Below are 18795 nucleotides of genomic sequence, written 5' to 3'. Positions count from 1 at the left end.
GTTTAAAACAATAGAAATGTCCTAAATGTTTACCAATGTGTGTGTGTACGTATATGTGTGGGGGCGGGGGGGGCGGGGGATGTTTAAATAAAAGTTACATTTATATAGTGAAACACAATGTAGCTGTTGAAGAAATTATATATATAGTATATAAGTAATGTAGGTCTCACTTGTATAAAAATACTGTACATGGTAACATATTTATGTATAAATAAAATGAGAAAGAATGGACAGATATATACCAAACTCTTACTACTGGGGAGAGATGAAAAGGATTAAGTTAAGAAACATATAAATGTTGTATATGTGTCAAGAACATAATGTTAAATCAATTCCATCAAGGAAATAGGTGTATACTCTAAGAGAATAATGGATAATGCAATAAAATTTTAAAAATCTCAAAGTATGAACTTTCTAAAACTAGCAATTTTCAGTTGCTGGGACAGAGTGGTATGCCAAATTAAACATCTACATTTCTTTTTAAAAAAAAATTTTTTTTTTAACGTTTATTTATTTTTGGGACAGAGAGAGACAGAGCATGAACAGGGGAGGGGCAGAGAGAGAGGGAGACACAGAATCGGAAACAGGCTCCAGGCTCCGAGCCATCAGCCCAGAGCCCGACACGGGGCTCGAACTCACGGACCGCGAGATTGTGACCTGGCTCAAGTCGGACGCTTAACCGACTGCGCCACCCAGGCGCCCCTAAACATCTACATTTCTGAATTTGCCTTCCCTATTTGAGATTCTATATGCCTTTTCTCTAAAGAGCATGCTTTCTAGTTCAAGTGAGATTCCCTGCACAACTGAATTACTGTTACTAACAGGAGTGTGGTGTATCCCTCAGGTTTCTGCTGAAGTACAGAGGAAAGTAAATGTCATATATCAATGTCTCAGAACACACATCTTGAATACTTCAAATTATTTGGATATAAGGGTTACAAAACCCACAGACATGTATATAGATGGTACCTGTTTGTCTCCGCCAACAAAGAACTCAAGAAGGAAAAAAGGTGACTGAACTCCAGTAAGCACAGTGTGAACAAGAGGCTTCGTCAAAAAAATGCTTTCCTTCTACTCACTTTCAAAAGTTTCAGCTTCAGGACAGCTAAAAAGCTGCTACTTAGGAATCTGTTTTTAATACAGTTGGAATGCAAATTAGTTATGTAAACAAAGGCTGAACTATACAAAAACTATTAATTTGGGACTCAAACTTTTATACACATTCCTGACACAGACTACCCCTGGGCATTAGAAAATTAATGCAACAAGGGAGTGTCAATGAGTACATTTAATTTGCAATACGGAAGAAAGGGGGGGAACTACATAATGGCAAACAATGGATTTTTTTCAACTTTATTTTGAGACAGAAACAACACGTGTGTAAGGGTAGAGAGAGAGAATCCCAAGCAGACTCCGCACTGTGAGTGTGAAGCCCAATGCGGGGCTCAGACTCACAAACCGTGAGGTCATGACCTGAGCTGAAATCAGGAGTTGGACGCTTAACCGACTGAGCCACCCAGGTGCCCTTAGGAAGTACTGGATTTAATGAACACATCAAAATGAAGAAATCTACGTGTGAGGCACTTAAGGAGGCAAAAGATACTGGGAAAAGACAGAAAAACACACCATTCACACAAATGCCTCTGATCAAACAAAAGCAGAGCTCAAAAGTAATCTGTAACAGATTTGGGTGAAAGATGAGAGAGACCTAAGTGTCAGATAGAGACATGACAGAAATGGAAACTTTGATTATTATGCAAAAGAAATCTTTGCCTTCTCTGAGCCCAAAGGCCAACTGTGCTCTAATTTTGGCAGTCCTTATGTTTATGCTATCATAATTCACTATATTACATTAAAAAGAATAATGATTTGAATGTGTTGGTAGACTATAACCAAGCCTGTCGACATCCACCACAAAACATTAAATACGATTTTAAAATGCTACTTTTAGAACGGAAAGTGAATAAAAATAAACTGTTTTTATCCTTAAACATAATCAGAGAATGGTTATCTTATCTGAAAAAGTATGTCCTCTATGACCATCATATATCACACGAGGACTACAATCTAGAGCTCCAAAAAACTTTCAAGACTCTCCCGGTGTCTGCACAAAACAAAGGACCACCTAAAGGGCTAAAGTGCTTGAGTCATCCCAACAAAAACCCCGAAGAAAAGAAAATACTTCTGTTCCAGAAGTCTGCACAGTGAACAGTAAAGGAAGTGTAATTGATCACATCCAAGACTGAGGAAAGAGTTGGTACTTGCAGGATTCCTTTAAGGAGAATGCAGCCATTAGTGTTTTGGTCTCACTTTCCAAAGCAGAAATATCTTCTACTCACTGTACTGTCCGCTGCTCGTTTGGTAAATCGGAGTTGGCACCGTTACGGTGGTGATGGCAGGTGCTGAGGTCTCCTCTTCAGACTTCTCTTCTTCAATCCTTGGCACTCCTGGTGCATCTGAAGACAAGTCATTCAAAATTTTCCTAGAAAAAGAGAGAACTGTATTAACTAAAATAAAAGTAACATTTACTGGCTAAATACAAATAACAGGAAAGGAAAATGAGTGGAAAGCTGCTAGTGCTTAGGACAGCAGTTTAAAATGTAAGAACAAGAATAAACCATAAACGGATGAGGAATCAATGTGTCAAAATGAAATCATACAAGGACTAGAAAAAATGATGAATTTCTCTTTAATTTGAATGTAAAGGGAAGCAATCATTCAAAATCTAGGTGTAAGCAGACGTTAATAAACTTGATTAGAGAAAAAAAAACACACAAAAAAACAAAACAAAATAACCTTTTGTAGGGCAAAGAACACCAAAACCAAAGTCAAAAGATGATCAACAACACTAAGAAAAAAATGTTTACATATATTACAGATGAAGGAGCAATAGCCCCAATATATAAAGAACTCTTAAAAATTTAGACAGGGTGCCTGGGTGGCTCAGTTGGTTGAGCGTCCGACTTTGGCTCAGGTCATGATCTCATGGTTCATGAGTTTGAGCCCTGCATCAGGCTCTCTGCTGTCAGCGTAGAGACTGCTTTGGATCCTCTGTTCCCCTCTCTCTCTGCCCCACCTCACTCGCTTAAGCTCTCCTTCTCAAAAATAAACATTGAAAAAATTGAGGCCAAAAAAAAAAAAAAAAAAGAATTAAAAACCTGACTTTAAATGTCTCAACTTTCAGATTGGTGAAAAGTAAAAAACCTGTGAGAAAACAGACACTCTCATTGGTGTGAGTATAAAATTGGCGTACAACCCTTATGGAATGAATGTGATGATGTAACAAAAGTATGTTTACACAGCAATCTTACTTGTAGGAACTTACCCTTAAGATATACTTCCTACAGTACAAAAATACATACACGTAAGGTTATTCATGGTAGCGCTGTTTGTAACTGCAAAATACTGAAGACTATCTATATGCCAACACGTTGGTGAGTGGCTGAATAAACTAGAGCTCATCCAGGTGAGGAGTAAAGCACATACGTTTTGTATATGAAAGAAAGTGAAATAACATGTTTGTTCTGCTATTCTAGAAAAAACTCAGAAAGGATAAACCAGATAGAGTTTTATGAAATTACTTAATCTACTGGGGATGGGTAAGAAAGAAGTAAAAAAAGAAAAAATTGGGAAGGGGCACTTATAAGTGTGTGGATGTTTTTGTACAATTGTGACTTTTGGAACCATGTTCATGTTTTGCATATTAAAAAATAGTATCAACAAGGATGGAGGAAACATTCTAAAAAGGAATACAAATAAAAGCAAATTAACCTTAGTGTTATTTCAAACGAGTAACATAATCACAGAGGAGGGGAAAAAACTCAACTCATGCAATTTTTGACATCTTAAATTTCTACGTTCCATCCAAACTCTGCGCACACATTTTGAATAAGTACTGGTCTTTAGAGCAGCATTTTTCAAACTCAGGTCACAACCCGTATGTGGACCATGGAAATGGTTATGTATGTTGTAACCAACGTAAAACAAAAAACTGAACATGACACGTAATACGGTGCTGTATTATTTGCTTCAGATGCCTATATATGTGTGTACCTGTATATATATACACCTATGTGTATATGAATATGAATTTGAAATAATAGTATGTATACAGAGAGAAAACTATAAAGATTTTTTCTTATTGTGGATTGTAGTAAAAAAATAAAAGTTTCAAAGCTACTACTTTAGACCTGTATATAATATAAATCTACTTCTCTTTTGCCTGAAGCTAGTAATCATTCTTGTCTTCTCTTTCCAGTTTCTAATATTGTTGCTCCAGACCGTCTTGGTCATTCTTGTATCACAGAGATACAATTCACTTTCTCTTAAAGTAGATTCGAGATGTGGTCTGAGCAGTGGGATTAATTCCTTCCCTTAATCTAGACATTAGGTTTTTACCAATGTAGACTTATGTTATATTGGCTTTTTTTGGCAACTGTATGTATCTGTTAATGATAATTAAATAACATAATTACGTTTCTAAAACAATTTTTTTTTTTTTTTTGAGAGACAGAGAGGGAGGGAGGGAGGGAGGAAAGGAAGCAGGGAGGAAGGGAGAGAGAGAGAGAGAGGACATGCTTGAGTGCAAGTGTGCACCAGGGAGGGGCAGAAGGAGAGGGAGAGAGATAATCCTAAGCAGGCAGGGCTCGATCTCATGACCGTGAGATCATGACCTGACTGAGCCACCCAGGTGTCCTGAAAACAAATTCTTAATCTAGAATCTTGCACTTGAATAACTGGTTCGATTTTAAACTCAAGTTCAGAAATTCTGTAATTATCACCAACAACTGACAGTCTGTTTCCCCGGGCAGCTATGATCCTTCAAAGTACTTGTTCTCCCACCCATTAGGGTATTTCTCCCCTAACGTTCTGTCACTTGCAAAGGTGATGAGCTGGCGTTTCTGTTTTTCAAGTGAACTGCTGGTAAAAATACCAAACCAGGTGAGACCAAGTAAGAGTGCTGTAAGAACTTCCTCTGAGTATAAATTGATCACTACAAAGCTGGGTTGTTCTAAGAAAAACTTATCTTGAATTATCAACTAATCCCCATTTCTCCAATCTTACAAAAGCATATCATAAGGACTCTGTTAAAGATCTCATTGGAGTCAAGACATAAAAGCTAGGTTTCAAGCATTTACAAGCTTAAAACAAAATAACAGATACACAATGACTATAAGGAAAGATACAGTATTTCTCATGAATGTAGCCCATTCTCTGCATGTGCGCATCTCAGGCATTGTTTATCTGATTACGAATTAAGGTGTTACTATTTAAGTGATCCTTGCTAGGATACAGGCTACAACAAAATATTTTCTTTCCACACAGAGCTCTTATTTTATAAGGTCTACAGCTAGAATCTACAGAATTTATTTACAACTATTTGCCTGGAATTTATAGACAGAGAAGCCAAGTGGCTCGTCAACACCTGGTTGGATCCGCTTCAGGATCAAATGTGTTAAAATACTAACACGGGATGTATTTTGAAGTTCAAATCTAAAACTAGATGTATTTAGGAAAAAAAGAAATGAGCATAAATGCATACAACACATACTTGGTAATATAAAATTTCTTAAGATCTCAAAATCAGTTTATTGGTATTCATTTAGGATCCCTCATTTAATTGAGAAAAGGGCTAGCATAGGAGCCAAGTGGAAAAAAAAATTTAACCATTCACTGAAAAACAGAAATACCTTAGGCTAATAACAAGAAAGAATATTAGAAGTTTGAAATTTATTAAACTCTCAAGTAAGCTTACAAAGATTTATGGAATTGCTCTTCCTGGAGATATTGAGCATGGAGACGGTTTCTACATATAAAAAAATGGTTTGGGTCCATGATAGAGGCAAAGCAACCTCTACAGCTGAACACAGAAACTATAGTAAGGTGTCCCTAAAATTAGGGAATATCAGCAAAGTGTCACGCTGCAATAAGGATTACATTAATAAACAGTTATTTACTAAGTACCATGGCGTGAGAAATGGTCTGCAAATGTGATGCTAGGTAGATAAATAGTGTAGTATGTCAGAACTGACAAACTAGAAGTGCTATAATCCTATCAAATATTCCAAACTTTTTAACATAAAAGCAGCAGCTGGCATGGTTTACAAAAACAGAAGCAAAAAAGAAAAAAAAAATTGTTTATCCAGGACTGTTCAGAGTAAAAAGTTCTCTTATTCTGTACGATAAACTTCAACAACTTGAGAAGTAACTCAAGATGAAGAGAAGTAACCTAGACGGTCCTGAATTGAGCAGCTAATTGGTCTTCTGACATCTTTTCATCTGCAACTACCTAAAGCTTCCTGACATCTTTGATTCTGAATCTTTTAACTATTAAATTCCATACCTGTAGGAAGGCCTCCTTGAAAGAATTTCTCTTCGTTTTTGGGAATCAGTTACACTATCCACTGACTCCTGTGAATCTTCACTTTCTGCAATAGTTGAAATCTGAAAACAAAGAAGAACTTTATCTTGATAATCGAATTTAGTTCCCATAAAGTTTTTATGAACTTTAAGAAAAAATCAAATATAAAACGATGTACATAAACCTTGCACATGCTTCAGTAGAAAAAAATCAATTTTTATGGGAGACAACCACACCAATCACATTCTTCTCCCCTTTACTTATCCTATAGAAGTCAGTTAGTCCTAAGATTTTTTTGGTCAAAACCAAACTTTTGTGATATACAAATTCAGCTTCATCTCTTCCAGGACTTCATGTAACCAATCTTGAACGCATCAATATTACTGTCAGTTGTTTTCTTACAATTGTTAGAACAAAACTACCAAGTGAAATAAGACTTCTGACATGAAGAAAAGAATAAACGACTAAATATTTGGTCATAAGTCTATACAGTGACATACAAGTATTATCCTTTACTGTTAAACACTTGTGACTATATTTATAACTGCACAAATAAGATTGGTGATCCCCCAGATGGTTGTTTCTAACAACTTAGTCTACATATAGACCTTCAAAGTTTTTACTATGCAAAAACTCAAGGTAAAGAACTGTGTATTTCTGGAAAGTATCCCTGGACTGAAAAGTAATGAAGTTGAACAAAGATTTTACATGGGATAATAATAATGATAATGGTAACAGCAACTAGCATTTATTGAGAACTTACTATGTGCCAGGTACAATGGTAAAACACACAATGGTAAAGTATTATATTAATACTAATACAATAACATCAGGTACTAGCTAAGTACAGTATTTAAACCCATTTCATAGATAGAAGAACTCAAGGTACAAAGAGGTTAAGTAACTCACCCAAGTCACAAAGCTAGGAAGTAGTGGAGCCACTGTCAATAGTTGGCATCTCAGTTTTAGACATCCTTACCAGCATCAAAATCCTGTTGGTTCCAATCTCAAACCAGTTTTGTCAGAAGCAGCAACCCAGAGGTGTTTTTAGACCACTCTCAGACTACAGTTCACTCGCCTAGTAGGTAAGCCTGTCTGTCAAGATGACATAGCCGAGCTTCTCTAGTCTGCTTCATTCAGCTTCCCTTCTCATCAGCAGGGGCCTCCTGCTCCTTCCTGAACTAGGTGTGCATAATGCTATCAGAGTGAGAATTCGGTTTAATGAAGGCAAAAGAGTCTGTGTGGCTCAGCTCCATGTCAAAATTTAGGGCAATTGCAACAAGAAAAAACATATTCAGAGGAACCTGACAAATCCCACAGGTACTCTGTATGTGGTCTGGGCCTATGGGTTTTGGAGAGTGGGGGCTCATCTTGACAGGGCACTTTGGAATAGGCACTCACTCTCAAATGAAATTAGGTAAATGTAGTAATTTTTCACAAAATTTATCTACAATAAAGTAATGTGCCCCATCCAAACACTTTCAAATGTAAGAACTTTAAAGACCTACACATTAACAGGCAACACTTAACGAATCCAGAAATGACAGAAAAAGCTGTGTCAGAGGCTGAATTTAGTCTGTGATTCTCTGCAGAGTAATAATGCTACAGTTACAGCACAGAGAACACTCCCACTAATCTGTAGCTGCTGTAACTAGCCCGCTCAGCATAGTCTCTGCACAGACTTTCTCAGATACACAGCAGATGAGGAGCTATGAAAAGACCTTAGCAGAGTGTCAGGATTTCCAGGAATAACAAGACTCAACTCAAAGTGGACAGTACTATCACGAGTGTTTACCTTCATTAATACTTCTCAGAACCTCAGTTCCTCTGTTCTTTCTGCCTCCTTTGCATGACCCTCATCCTTACAACCTTCTTGTAAGGACAGATAGTGACTTAGGCATACTCTTCGAAGTTGAAAGTCATTAAAACAACAGTTTTAAAACATACTGTATAAACCACCCATAAGGGAAGTTGTGAAATGAAATAAATTAATGCTGCTTTTTAACATGTGACCTTTAATCCTAACACCCCCCCCCCCCAAACTCAGTGGTTCTATTGCTCTTAGCAGGAAAAAAGCCTCCCTTCCTCTGATCTGTAAGATTTTGTCAATTGAGTCAAAAGGAAATTAACTTATCACTATGTAGTGATTATAACCATTTTAATGTAAAGGGAGTTCAGAATTACTCAATAAAAATAATAACAACAAGTGTTAACATTTCGTCTTTGGGAATACTATCCAGGGAGAACTTAAGAGCTATGAAGTCAATTCCTACGGACTATCTACCAAAACAAACAAAAACAAAAACAAAAATCCCAAACACACATTGGATCCACATTTCTGAGACTAATAAAAATCATGTCAAAACTCCTTTTTATAAGTAAAAACTATTAATTATAGTTTAATATATATTTAATAGGTTATTAAAAATAGCCATATGAAAAATTATATTCCAAACTACCACTACCACATTCCAATGATAGAGACCCTTCCTCTGGCCCTTACCTCTTATCACCTCTCTTATTAGCCCTTTCCTCAGATCCTTATATAGGTCTTTAACCTTGGCCACTTAGAAGTTGAGACATTTTCAAAAAGTCAAACCACCATGTGTAGATGTAAAGTTTTAGATCTGTATTCCTCAACTTTCTTTAGTTTATTAAAAACCTGCACCTCCTATTAGTAAGAGGGGAAAATCTTCCTATTTTGAAGTTATTTGAAATTTTAAAATGAAACATACAGTGCCAAAACCAAATCAGACGCTTTTTCAAATAATTATTAAATTAAATTATTATTAAATGTAATTGAATATGCTTAAGAAATCATTTAATATTTCATAACAGTGACTCAAACATCTGATTCTAAGCTTGGGCTTTTTAAAACATGATTTAACATTTGCCATTGTTGAAAAAGAGAACTCATGAAAAAGTGCATTTTTGGCTGGGCTTACTAAATACTAAATCAGTTTGCATTTTCATCTATCAATTATACAAACTTTTGATGAGATTTACCTAGTATATTTTCATCTCCCTGGCTCTCAGTTATTGTATGCTAATAATAGGTGTTACAACGTTATATTTATTTTAACAAATAAGTGCAACAACTACTGAAACTCTAGAAGACACCTGAATAGTTTAGAGAATTCTATTTACAGGGTCTAAAAGTATATAGATGTGAGTTTTTAGGTGACAAATTTATATTGTTTGCAGTTTAAAAAAATAAAAAAACTATGAATACATTTCCAAACTTCTTTCCAAATGGTCTCTCCACGGCACGACTTTCTTTCAAAAACGTCACTTTATCCCAGGATAGTTGAAAGGGATTTCTTTTTTTCAAAAATATATTAGGTAATATATCCCTTGCAAATCCTTGCTTACCATCACCGAAAAGATCAGAAACTCTGGAACATTTGTCTCATAAAAAACAAACCAGCAACTCATCCTTATGTTAGATAACTCTTAAGTACTTTGCTGCATGAGAGCCACTGAATCCCTGTGTTGCACAAAAGGTTATTATTGTTCCCATCATATTATAGAGTATTGTGAAGATTTTATCACGTTTCATCTAACCACTCTCCCTCCTGCTCTATTGGAGCACATCTTTTTACTATTCCTTGATATGTAAAACATATTCTTACTCCTAAGCCTTCAGACTTGCTTTTACTATTTGCATGGGTTAGCATTCTGCACTGGCTTCTGGTTTCTGTTCACTGTGTTCCCTGACCACCCTACATAAAAGAGAACACCCTTCCCTCCACATTATCTATCCCTTTCCCCTGCTTCAATCATCTTCCCAGCACTTATCCTCACCTGACATATTTTATTTTCTCATTGTCTCTCTTCGCTCAAATGTGATCTTCATGAGAATAGAGAAGTATTATTTGTTCACTGCTGTCTTTCATAGCACCTAGAACAGTGACTGGCACATAGCATGTGATCAATAAAAATTCAGTGAAGGAATGAATTTAATAATTTAAGGTAACATAATCCATAAATCCTGACATGTTTAAGCTGCACTGTATTAAAAATGCATTCAAAATTAACAAAGGAAAAGTGAAGATGCCACTGTTAACTTCTATCCATTTGCATAAATCCCATTATTTTGGGGGGATTCTGACATAATCTGTGAGACATGATAATATATATAAGGATAAAGGTAGGGCACTAATGTCAAGTCATAAATGAAACAGGAGTACAGCATAACTTCTAATATTTTTAGACTAAAAAATATAAAGAGATGCTAATATCTAACTCTCACATCAAAAGAAATGTGTCTTGTAGATTTTGAAAAGGCTGTTCTACACTACTCGTATTTTCCCATCTAGAAGTTTGAGGGACCATTTCTCTACTTGTTTGAACATCTCTTCTGATGTACACTACTTCCTAATTACTAATATACTAATCACAGCTAACCAGCTGAAATGGCCATTAAAGTCTAATATATTCTCCCTGGTTATTTTCCTTTAAAGAAAAAAAATAAAATAAAAAATTTAAAGAAGTAAAAAAAAAAAAAGTTTGTGTCTCTCTATTCATGGAATTCAGGCTTTCAATTATAAGCATAGCCCACCTCAATGGAAAAATGTGCTCTTGAAAAGATGAGTAAGTATTTCTATAAAGTTAATAGCCATACAACCCTCAGATCCAAATTATTACTGTCACAAAGATTAAAATTAAAAAATATAATCAATAATTAAATATCACATATTATGACCAAAAATTATAACTTTAACAAATTTGGTAATTTTGGTGTATTCTTTATAACACACCAAACTCTTATTACAAGTGAAAAAGAGAAAGTGATGAATCTATGTCTTCTGACTAGCAGGTCAGGTTCTTTCTACTGTTATCAAGAAGAAAACATGAGTGGGGAATTAGTAATGGCAAAGTATAGAAAATAGTAAGGTAGCATTCAATGAAATAAAAACTGAGACAAAAGATAGGAGACTACTGTTCAGTAGTGCGATTCCACAGAAATAACAAATACTTCGATTGTCACTGGGACAACACTGTCTCCATCTTGTTAACAAGTTCGGTCTCCAGTGTCTTTCATTATGGAAATTCATATACCTTGATTTTTTTTTAAGTTTATTTATTTATTTTGAGAGAGAGAGAGTGAGAGAGCACGTGAGAGTGGGGGAAGGGGCAGAGAGAGGGAGTGAGAACATCCTAAACAGGCTCTGCACTGTCAGCGTGAGCCTGATGCGGGGCTCAATCTTACCAACTGTGAGATCATGACCTGAGCCGAAGTTAAGAGTCAGATGCTTAACCGACTGAGCCACCCAGGCGCCCCTACTTTGATGTTTTCACATGAAAACATTTTTTCCCCCCACATAAGTGTCCAAGCAAACCAAAAGCACCAGAACAGAATGAAGTAGACGTAGGGAACAGTGGCTAAATGACTCAATAGTATAATATGGCTGACTGGATCTAGTATGTCCTTTGAGGACATTAACAGAACGCTTCCAGAGCAGAGGAGGCACTTCTCCCTCTACAAATGTCAATCAGTCTGGCTACCATACTCAAGGAAAACACAACAGCTCTCCTCCACAGGAAGATAGCAAGGACGGTCAGGAGCAATCAGAGATATACCATATAATAAATGGCTGAAGGAAAACAAACATTTGTTTAGTCTGGGCATTTTTGTAAAGCAGGAAGGGTGTGGGAGATAAGGGAGAGGGAGTGGTCCAACAGAAAAGGAATTAAATTTGCTTAACTAGTTTCTGAGGATGGAACTGGGACCACTAAATAGAAGTTTTAGAAAGGTATATTCTGGTTCACTACAGGAAGAACAGTTTAGCAATGACCCCTATTTATAAACTGTTTAACTCAGGAGACACAGCTTCCTTTCTCAAAGTAATGCTGGACTACCATTTGGAGGAGAGAAGAAAGGATACACAGGGAAATTAAGCAACACACTAAGGGCTGCGCAGGTTAACAAGTTTGGCCTAGACCTAGAAGATCTCTAAAATCTTTATGCAAACCTTAAACTGCATGTTTATAGAAGGAAAAAGACATAAAGAATAATTTCTCACCTTCCTTTCTAAAAATAGTTCTCTCCAAATCTAGGACCTAGGACTCACCTGAGTTCCGGAGAAAAGTCTTTTTAAGTCCTTACAGGAAGACTGTGAAGCAAAAAATATGAAATGGGAGGCTGGGGTTATGGCCTACTTGAATGAACGTTCAAGTCTTTTTTTTTCTTTCAATAAGCTCACTGCAAAGATGTATACTGCTCTAGGTTCCAGTTCAGCAGTCACCTGCAGAGCTCTAGGTGCCTTTATTCCCCATGGATTCAATCCAAAGGAACAAGGTCTCCAAAGAATTAGGTAACGTGCATAGTGTAATCCCTGACCCTTAAGGTGATCTTTCTGAATATATAATTATTTCAAAGTTATATACTCCAACTTACATGCCTAGACATAGCTGGTTTTACAATGCTTTAAATGATCTCAAAATTCAGGTAATAGCTTAGGTAAGGTTATTAATTTTGACAAGGGTTTAGTTTTTTCCAATGGCACGTTTAGAAAATAATTACTAAGTTATTATTTTTGTATCTTAATTTTCCTGAACTAAGGTATATCAGGTTAGTCTTTCCCAAACATTTCCACTTTATCCCACGTAGTTAATGATTTCCCCAATCAATTCTTTTTCCTCCATATCTTAAGAAAAAGTCTTTTAATTAGGTCTGTTCTTGTGTATATACGTATGTTCCTATACGTAAGGTGACTATACAGACGCAGCATATTCCTTACTGTAAAATGAAATAAACTCTGAACTAGATATGTATCTATTTTCATAACTACTGAAAGGAGAGAGATATGGCTATAAACGACAGTTACGAAAGTAGATGCAGAACTTTTTATACACATACCTGAACTGTCTGGACTTGTGGAGACTGAATAACTGATGGCTGGGCCGCCTGAATAACGCCATGGACTTGAACTGTCTGCCCATTGGGCAGCTGTACTAAAGTTACGGTGGGAGCAGATGATGTTGCATGAGCTGCTGGCATAGATACCTATGGTGTTGAACATGGAAAAAAATTACCATCACAGATAACCTCCTTCGAGGTAGTCATGCTCAATATGCACCAATTTTTTAGCAGGAAAAAGATGACCTTTTTGCTAGATAAGTATTTCACTGGTGTGAAAGAAACTAATGATTAAATTTAATATTCTTAAAAAAAAAAAAAAAAAAAAGGACCATAAATGCCCCCTCCCTTTCAAATCCTTCCAAATGACAAAAAACCAAAAAACTATTTTAATGCAGTATCAAAATTTGTAACACAGACTTCCTCTGAATACTAAATACACTTTAATTGTATGGTGCTTTACATTTTACATTTTCCTACCTGCTTTCATGTCCAGTTTCTCCTTTTGCTCTTCGAAGAAATCAAGACTGGGTAATAAGGATTATCTCCATTTTAGAGACAAAAACATCAAGTGCTCAAGAGATTAAGTAACTTACCCAAGGTCAAGAGATATGCTAGCTTTGAAGAAATATAGAAGTCTTCAGAATATTGTGTGTTAAATAAGCCATGTTCTAAAATATACCTGCTCTCAAACTTAGGCAAAACTTCTCTAAGTCTAGAACAAATATACATCTTAAAATATACAGCATAGTTTTCTCTCTTTAACTACAAGCATGCCTTTCATTAGTGAGAAAGTATGAATACGTATTATAAACTCAAAGTTCCCACTCCCCCAAATCAAACTGGTATGATACTTGGTATTTTAAGGATTTATTTTCCTCTTGAAGGAATAAAAGCAGAATTGAGGGAATATAAGAGATACTAATTTTCTCCTGAGGCACAAAGGCAATTTTAATGAGTCAATATCCAGGTTCAAAGGGTTCTTATGTCATATGTGTCTATTAGATGGTATTTACTGTTCCTATGTTTGAATACATTCAGGGATTCATTATTTTTTGTTCATTCACTAAACAGTTATTGGGGACCCAGGTGCCAAGGGTGGTGTCAGAACTGAAACCACAAACATGAAGAAAATAACTGGGGCTACATGTGTGAAGGCATCAGGAAAAGAACATAAATAAGTATAATCCAGTGAAATAATAAGGCTTGCCAAAAGAAAAATGAACACACTGAGGAGAGCTACCCACTGGCACCTAAGAGGAGGGGAGGCAAGGATGTGAATTTGAAATAAAGAATATACATTAGGTATATTATGACTCCCTGGGACAGGGACAGACTTTCAGGGAGAGAGGGATGGAAAGCAGTCAGTACTACTAGACTGACCACCTAAGTGTGTTACTTTATGAACGTAGGAACCGGGAAGAGAGAACACTGTAACAAAGGAAGGTTGGGGCTAGATGAGCTAGTCATGAAAAGCCACCTATGTGTCACCTTAAAGAACGTGCATTTTTTCCTGAGACTGGGAAAGACACTGAAGAATTTTTGAACTCTGGAGTATCATGGTGAGGTTTGCATTTTAGATAGATCACTTCAGTGGCAGTATGAAAGATGTTCATTTCAGAGAAAGAAAAAAGTGGAGGTGAGGGGATTGAGAAAGATTATACAGTAGTTAAGGTGAGATGATAAAGCCAGAAGTAAAGCACTAGTGGTAGGGAGGGGGAATGAGAGAAGTGATTTAATGAAAATTCAGGAGGCAGACTAGAAAGGGCTTTATGAATGACTGGTTGAAGGAGGTGAGAGAGGAAATCAAGGATGACCCACATAATTCATGTTTCGGTAAAAATTGGTAAACTATGCCATCAACTCAAACAGAGAACACAAGAAGTAAGCTTTGGGGTGATTGGGGTGGTTGGGGGCAGGGCAAAGGGGGATGGTGGAATTGATCTGATATCCAAGAAAGTAGAGATTAAAACCATTAAGCACCCATGTTTGGACAGTTAGGAAGTCCCTCCTCATTAATCATTTTCTCTCTGACTGACATAAATCTTATCTAGTTTTACGTGGTCCTCAAAATGTGGTCCATGGACTGCCTCCATTAGCATTACACAGGATGCCTCTTTACAAAGTCAGAATCTCAGTGGACCCAAGGACACTTTCCCCTGCACTTAAGTTTGAGAATCACAGCTTAAGTTACTCAGAATATCTCCTCTTAGTTCCATACAAAAGCTCTTCTGATATTTGAAGCAATTATTATATCTTCTCTATTTTATACAATAAACGTAGCAAGCTAACTCAATGAATAATCCCTATTCTACCCTGATCATTCTATATACTGGCTCCTCTCATCACAAGTTTACAAACAGTACAGATAGACAAAGTAAGATAAAAATCACTTCTGTTCCTACCATCCACAGCTAATCGCTGTTAATATTTTTTGCTGTAGATATATAGCTGTTTTTATAACATACTATCATGGAATCTATTTTATTTTTTGAATCCATTATAAATATCTTTCCATGCCAGTAATAATTTTCTTTAGTGGTTATACTGGCTGCACAATAAAATCACACACTTTGTTTAATAAATTCATTATTAGATATATAGGTTTCCAAATTTGCCTATTACAAAAAGATTCAATGATCATCCTTTTACTTCTTTAGTTAAATCCATAAAAATTTACATTCTCATAGTCAAAACCAAGATTATTTTTTTTCCTTTCCACTTTAAAAAATCTCTGTTAAATTCTCAAAGTAAAATGAGGCCTCTCATTATTGTTTTAGATTGATTTTCTTCCTTTACTAGTTGGGCTGAAATTTTTTCTGTTCCTTGACCACTATAATCATGGATTTGACAATTTTTATTATATTCTGATATTAAATATGACAATAAAAAATACTGGGTATTAGACTTATGAAAGGAAACTGACAAAAATGTGAAACGTATGTGTTAAGGACATGGATGAGCAAATGAAAAAAACTCTGTAATTAAGAATAAAAAAACCAAAAACTATACAAATGGGAAGAGAAAGAAAACTAGCTTTCCTAAAGCTCAAACATCATGTCATTCTGTTCTAGGTCAATCCTAGAGGACTGCCTGATGAGGAGGACAAATCAAACATATGCATGTAATTTTGCTCCTTCCTAATCTCCAATTAAACTTCATAAAATTGACCCTGTTTTTACAGGCATAATCACATGAGCAAAGAATGAGAAAGGAGGCAACAGGAAGAGTTTTGGAGGCTGGAAAGATGGATGAATGGTACTAAAAAAGGCCAACTCATGAGGGAGATGCAGGGAAAGCCAGATTTGCACCACAAAATCCTTCAGAGGTTCAGGATCTACGTAAGTCACCCTGGAAGGTGGAGTAAAGGGAGAGCTGAAAATAAGGAAGGCTGGTTGAAGGCTCTTTGAGAAGCAATTGGATCCCCTCTCCATAACTCCCTGTGGAAGAATAATTAATCTACCCCATGCTGACAGAAAAATGGAGATTTAATTTCTGGATAGGGGAAATTACACCAGACACTGCTGAAGGTGGGGTAACTAACTTTCAGTCTTCTTCTCTCACTTAGCTCCCAGGCCTTTACCCTGTAAGCAAGAGATTAGTAAAGCTTTCCCCGAGGAACTTAACCAACCACAAGGGGCTTGAATAAAGACTTGAAAGATACTGACATTGGGAAGGCCATAATCACCCTACACTGAAAGCTCACAACTTATAGGCATCAGGCCCCAAACATATCCAGAGCTTCTGGTACAGTTTTGCGGTCCCCTACTTTAAACCTGAGCAGACAAGCACAAATTATAAAACATCTGAGGAAAGCTTCTTCTAACATTAAAGATGGAGAGACCAAAACAAATTGAAGGGCAAAAATCTATACAGAGAAAAATCTATATGGAGAGAAGAAAACTTAAAACCTAATTAATATTCTCATAAATGAATGCAAATATTTCCTTTGTGAAACATAAACAGGATGCTATTAAAACACAAAAGGACAACAACAACAACAAAACACAAAAGGACTATTCAGAGAACAAAAGGAACTGTTGGAAACATGACAGCAGAAATAAAAAATTCAACAAATGGGTTGGAACACGAAGCTGAAGAGATCTCCCAGAAAACAAAGCAAAAAGACAAAGAGAAAGAGGAAGGAAAAGAGAGTTAGAGAAACAATCCTATAATGTAGCATTTAGATCACAAGGACCCTAGAGAAAAAAAATCTTCAACCAAATAATTTACACTGCTCAGAATCGAAGACATGAGTTCCACTATAAAAGGGAACATTGAATATATATATATAGCACAATGGATGAAAACTATTTTAGCCAAGGTCCTAATAATGAAATGGTGAAGCACTGTGAAGAGATACCAGAGAGAGAAAAAAAGTGGTTCAGTCCTTTCAAACAGCAACACTGCTTGGTGATTGTGGATCAATGCCTTCAAACTTTGAAAGAAAAAGGATTTCTTTACCAAGACTTCTTTACCCAAACTTGCTTAAGAAACCACTGGAAAACGTGCTTTACTATGTCAAGAACACAAACTCGATTAAGAGAAAGACAGTAAGGGGAAAGGAATTTCCAAGAATGCATTATATAGCAGACTCAGAGGACAACCAGATCAGACACAATAGTGCCACCCAAGAGACAGATAAGTGGAAGGTTTTCATCACCAAGATCCCTGCTGGCACTGTACCTTCTTTTTACCAGGCCAAATGGTTGGATAAATCCAGACTCTCACCTCTGCATGTTTGCCTTGACCACGTTTTGATGAAGCCCTGGATTTTACCCCTATGTTTCTGCACCTGCCTCATCCAAGTATTTACTTCACCCCCAGATATATTCTGCTTTGCCTTAATTCCTGAGGGGTGGAGGTGGGCCCTAGTAATCAGGAGAAAACAGACAGCAGCCTACTCCTTGTGACTCTGTCCTGATGGAGCTCCAGTATTTGGCCCACACTTTGGCTTAGTGTAGTAGCCCCCCCTTAGTCTGTGGTTAGCCCCCTATTCTCCAAGACCCATTCAAACTCAGGGACTCCCCTAGGAAGGCTTTTCAGTTCTTCAGGACGCTGAAGTTCAACATCCCAGAGCCTCTGTTAGGATTATATTCTCCTGGGAGCCTTTATCAGAAAGAGACAGTATCACACTCTTTTATCTAGCAGGTTTATGTCTTATATTAACTACCTTTCTCACTTATATGCAAATAATGGTTAATATTATTTAAAATATTTGAGGAAAAATACACCAGAACAAAAAATAAGGATGAGAGAATATGACTTTAGAGGTAGAATGTTTAAGACAAAGACAAAGTTAAAGAATCGTGAATTATATTTAAAGGATACAGGAAACAAAAACCATTATCATCCTTGAAATTTACTTGTGTGTCAGTTTGTTTATCCTATTTTTTAGTTTAAGCACATGGAAAACTTAGCCTCTCAGATTATCTATATTCTCATGCCTCAGAATAAATCTGTGTGATATGAAAAAAACAAAAAACAAAAAACAAAAAAACAAAACGAAATAGTTAACATTACTAGGTTTTCTTCCTTGGTTTAAGAGAGACAATCTACCCATTATTAAAAT

General features: G+C 36.3%; 1 protein-coding gene across 5 annotated transcripts in view; it reads right to left on the bottom strand.

The window, feature by feature from the left end:
- Positions 1–18795, bottom strand: part of CREB1 (cAMP responsive element binding protein 1) — a 60720-nt gene that overhangs the window by 24308 nt on the left and 17617 nt on the right. For 4 of the 5 annotated variants that reach the window (XM_023259643.2, XM_023259642.2, XM_023259641.2 and 1 more), the window contains 4 exons: positions 13224–13370; positions 12436–12477; positions 6344–6444; positions 2340–2482 (listed from right to left, as the gene is read on the bottom strand). In XM_023259643.2, the coding sequence (XP_023115411.1) occupies positions 2340–2482; positions 6344–6444; positions 12436–12477; positions 13224–13370 (433 nt within the window). The remainder of the gene's footprint in view (positions 1–2339; positions 2483–6343; positions 6445–12435; positions 12478–13223; positions 13371–18795) is intronic. The other variant, XM_023259644.2, reaches the window with a different exon arrangement.

This window comes from Felis catus, chromosome C1 (assembly GCF_018350175.1).
Source record: "Felis catus isolate Fca126 chromosome C1, F.catus_Fca126_mat1.0, whole genome shotgun sequence".
NCBI lineage: Eukaryota > Metazoa > Chordata > Mammalia > Carnivora > Felidae > Felis > Felis catus.
Note: the sequence above shows the minus strand (reverse complement) of the source record. Positions and strands in the feature narration are given on the sequence as shown.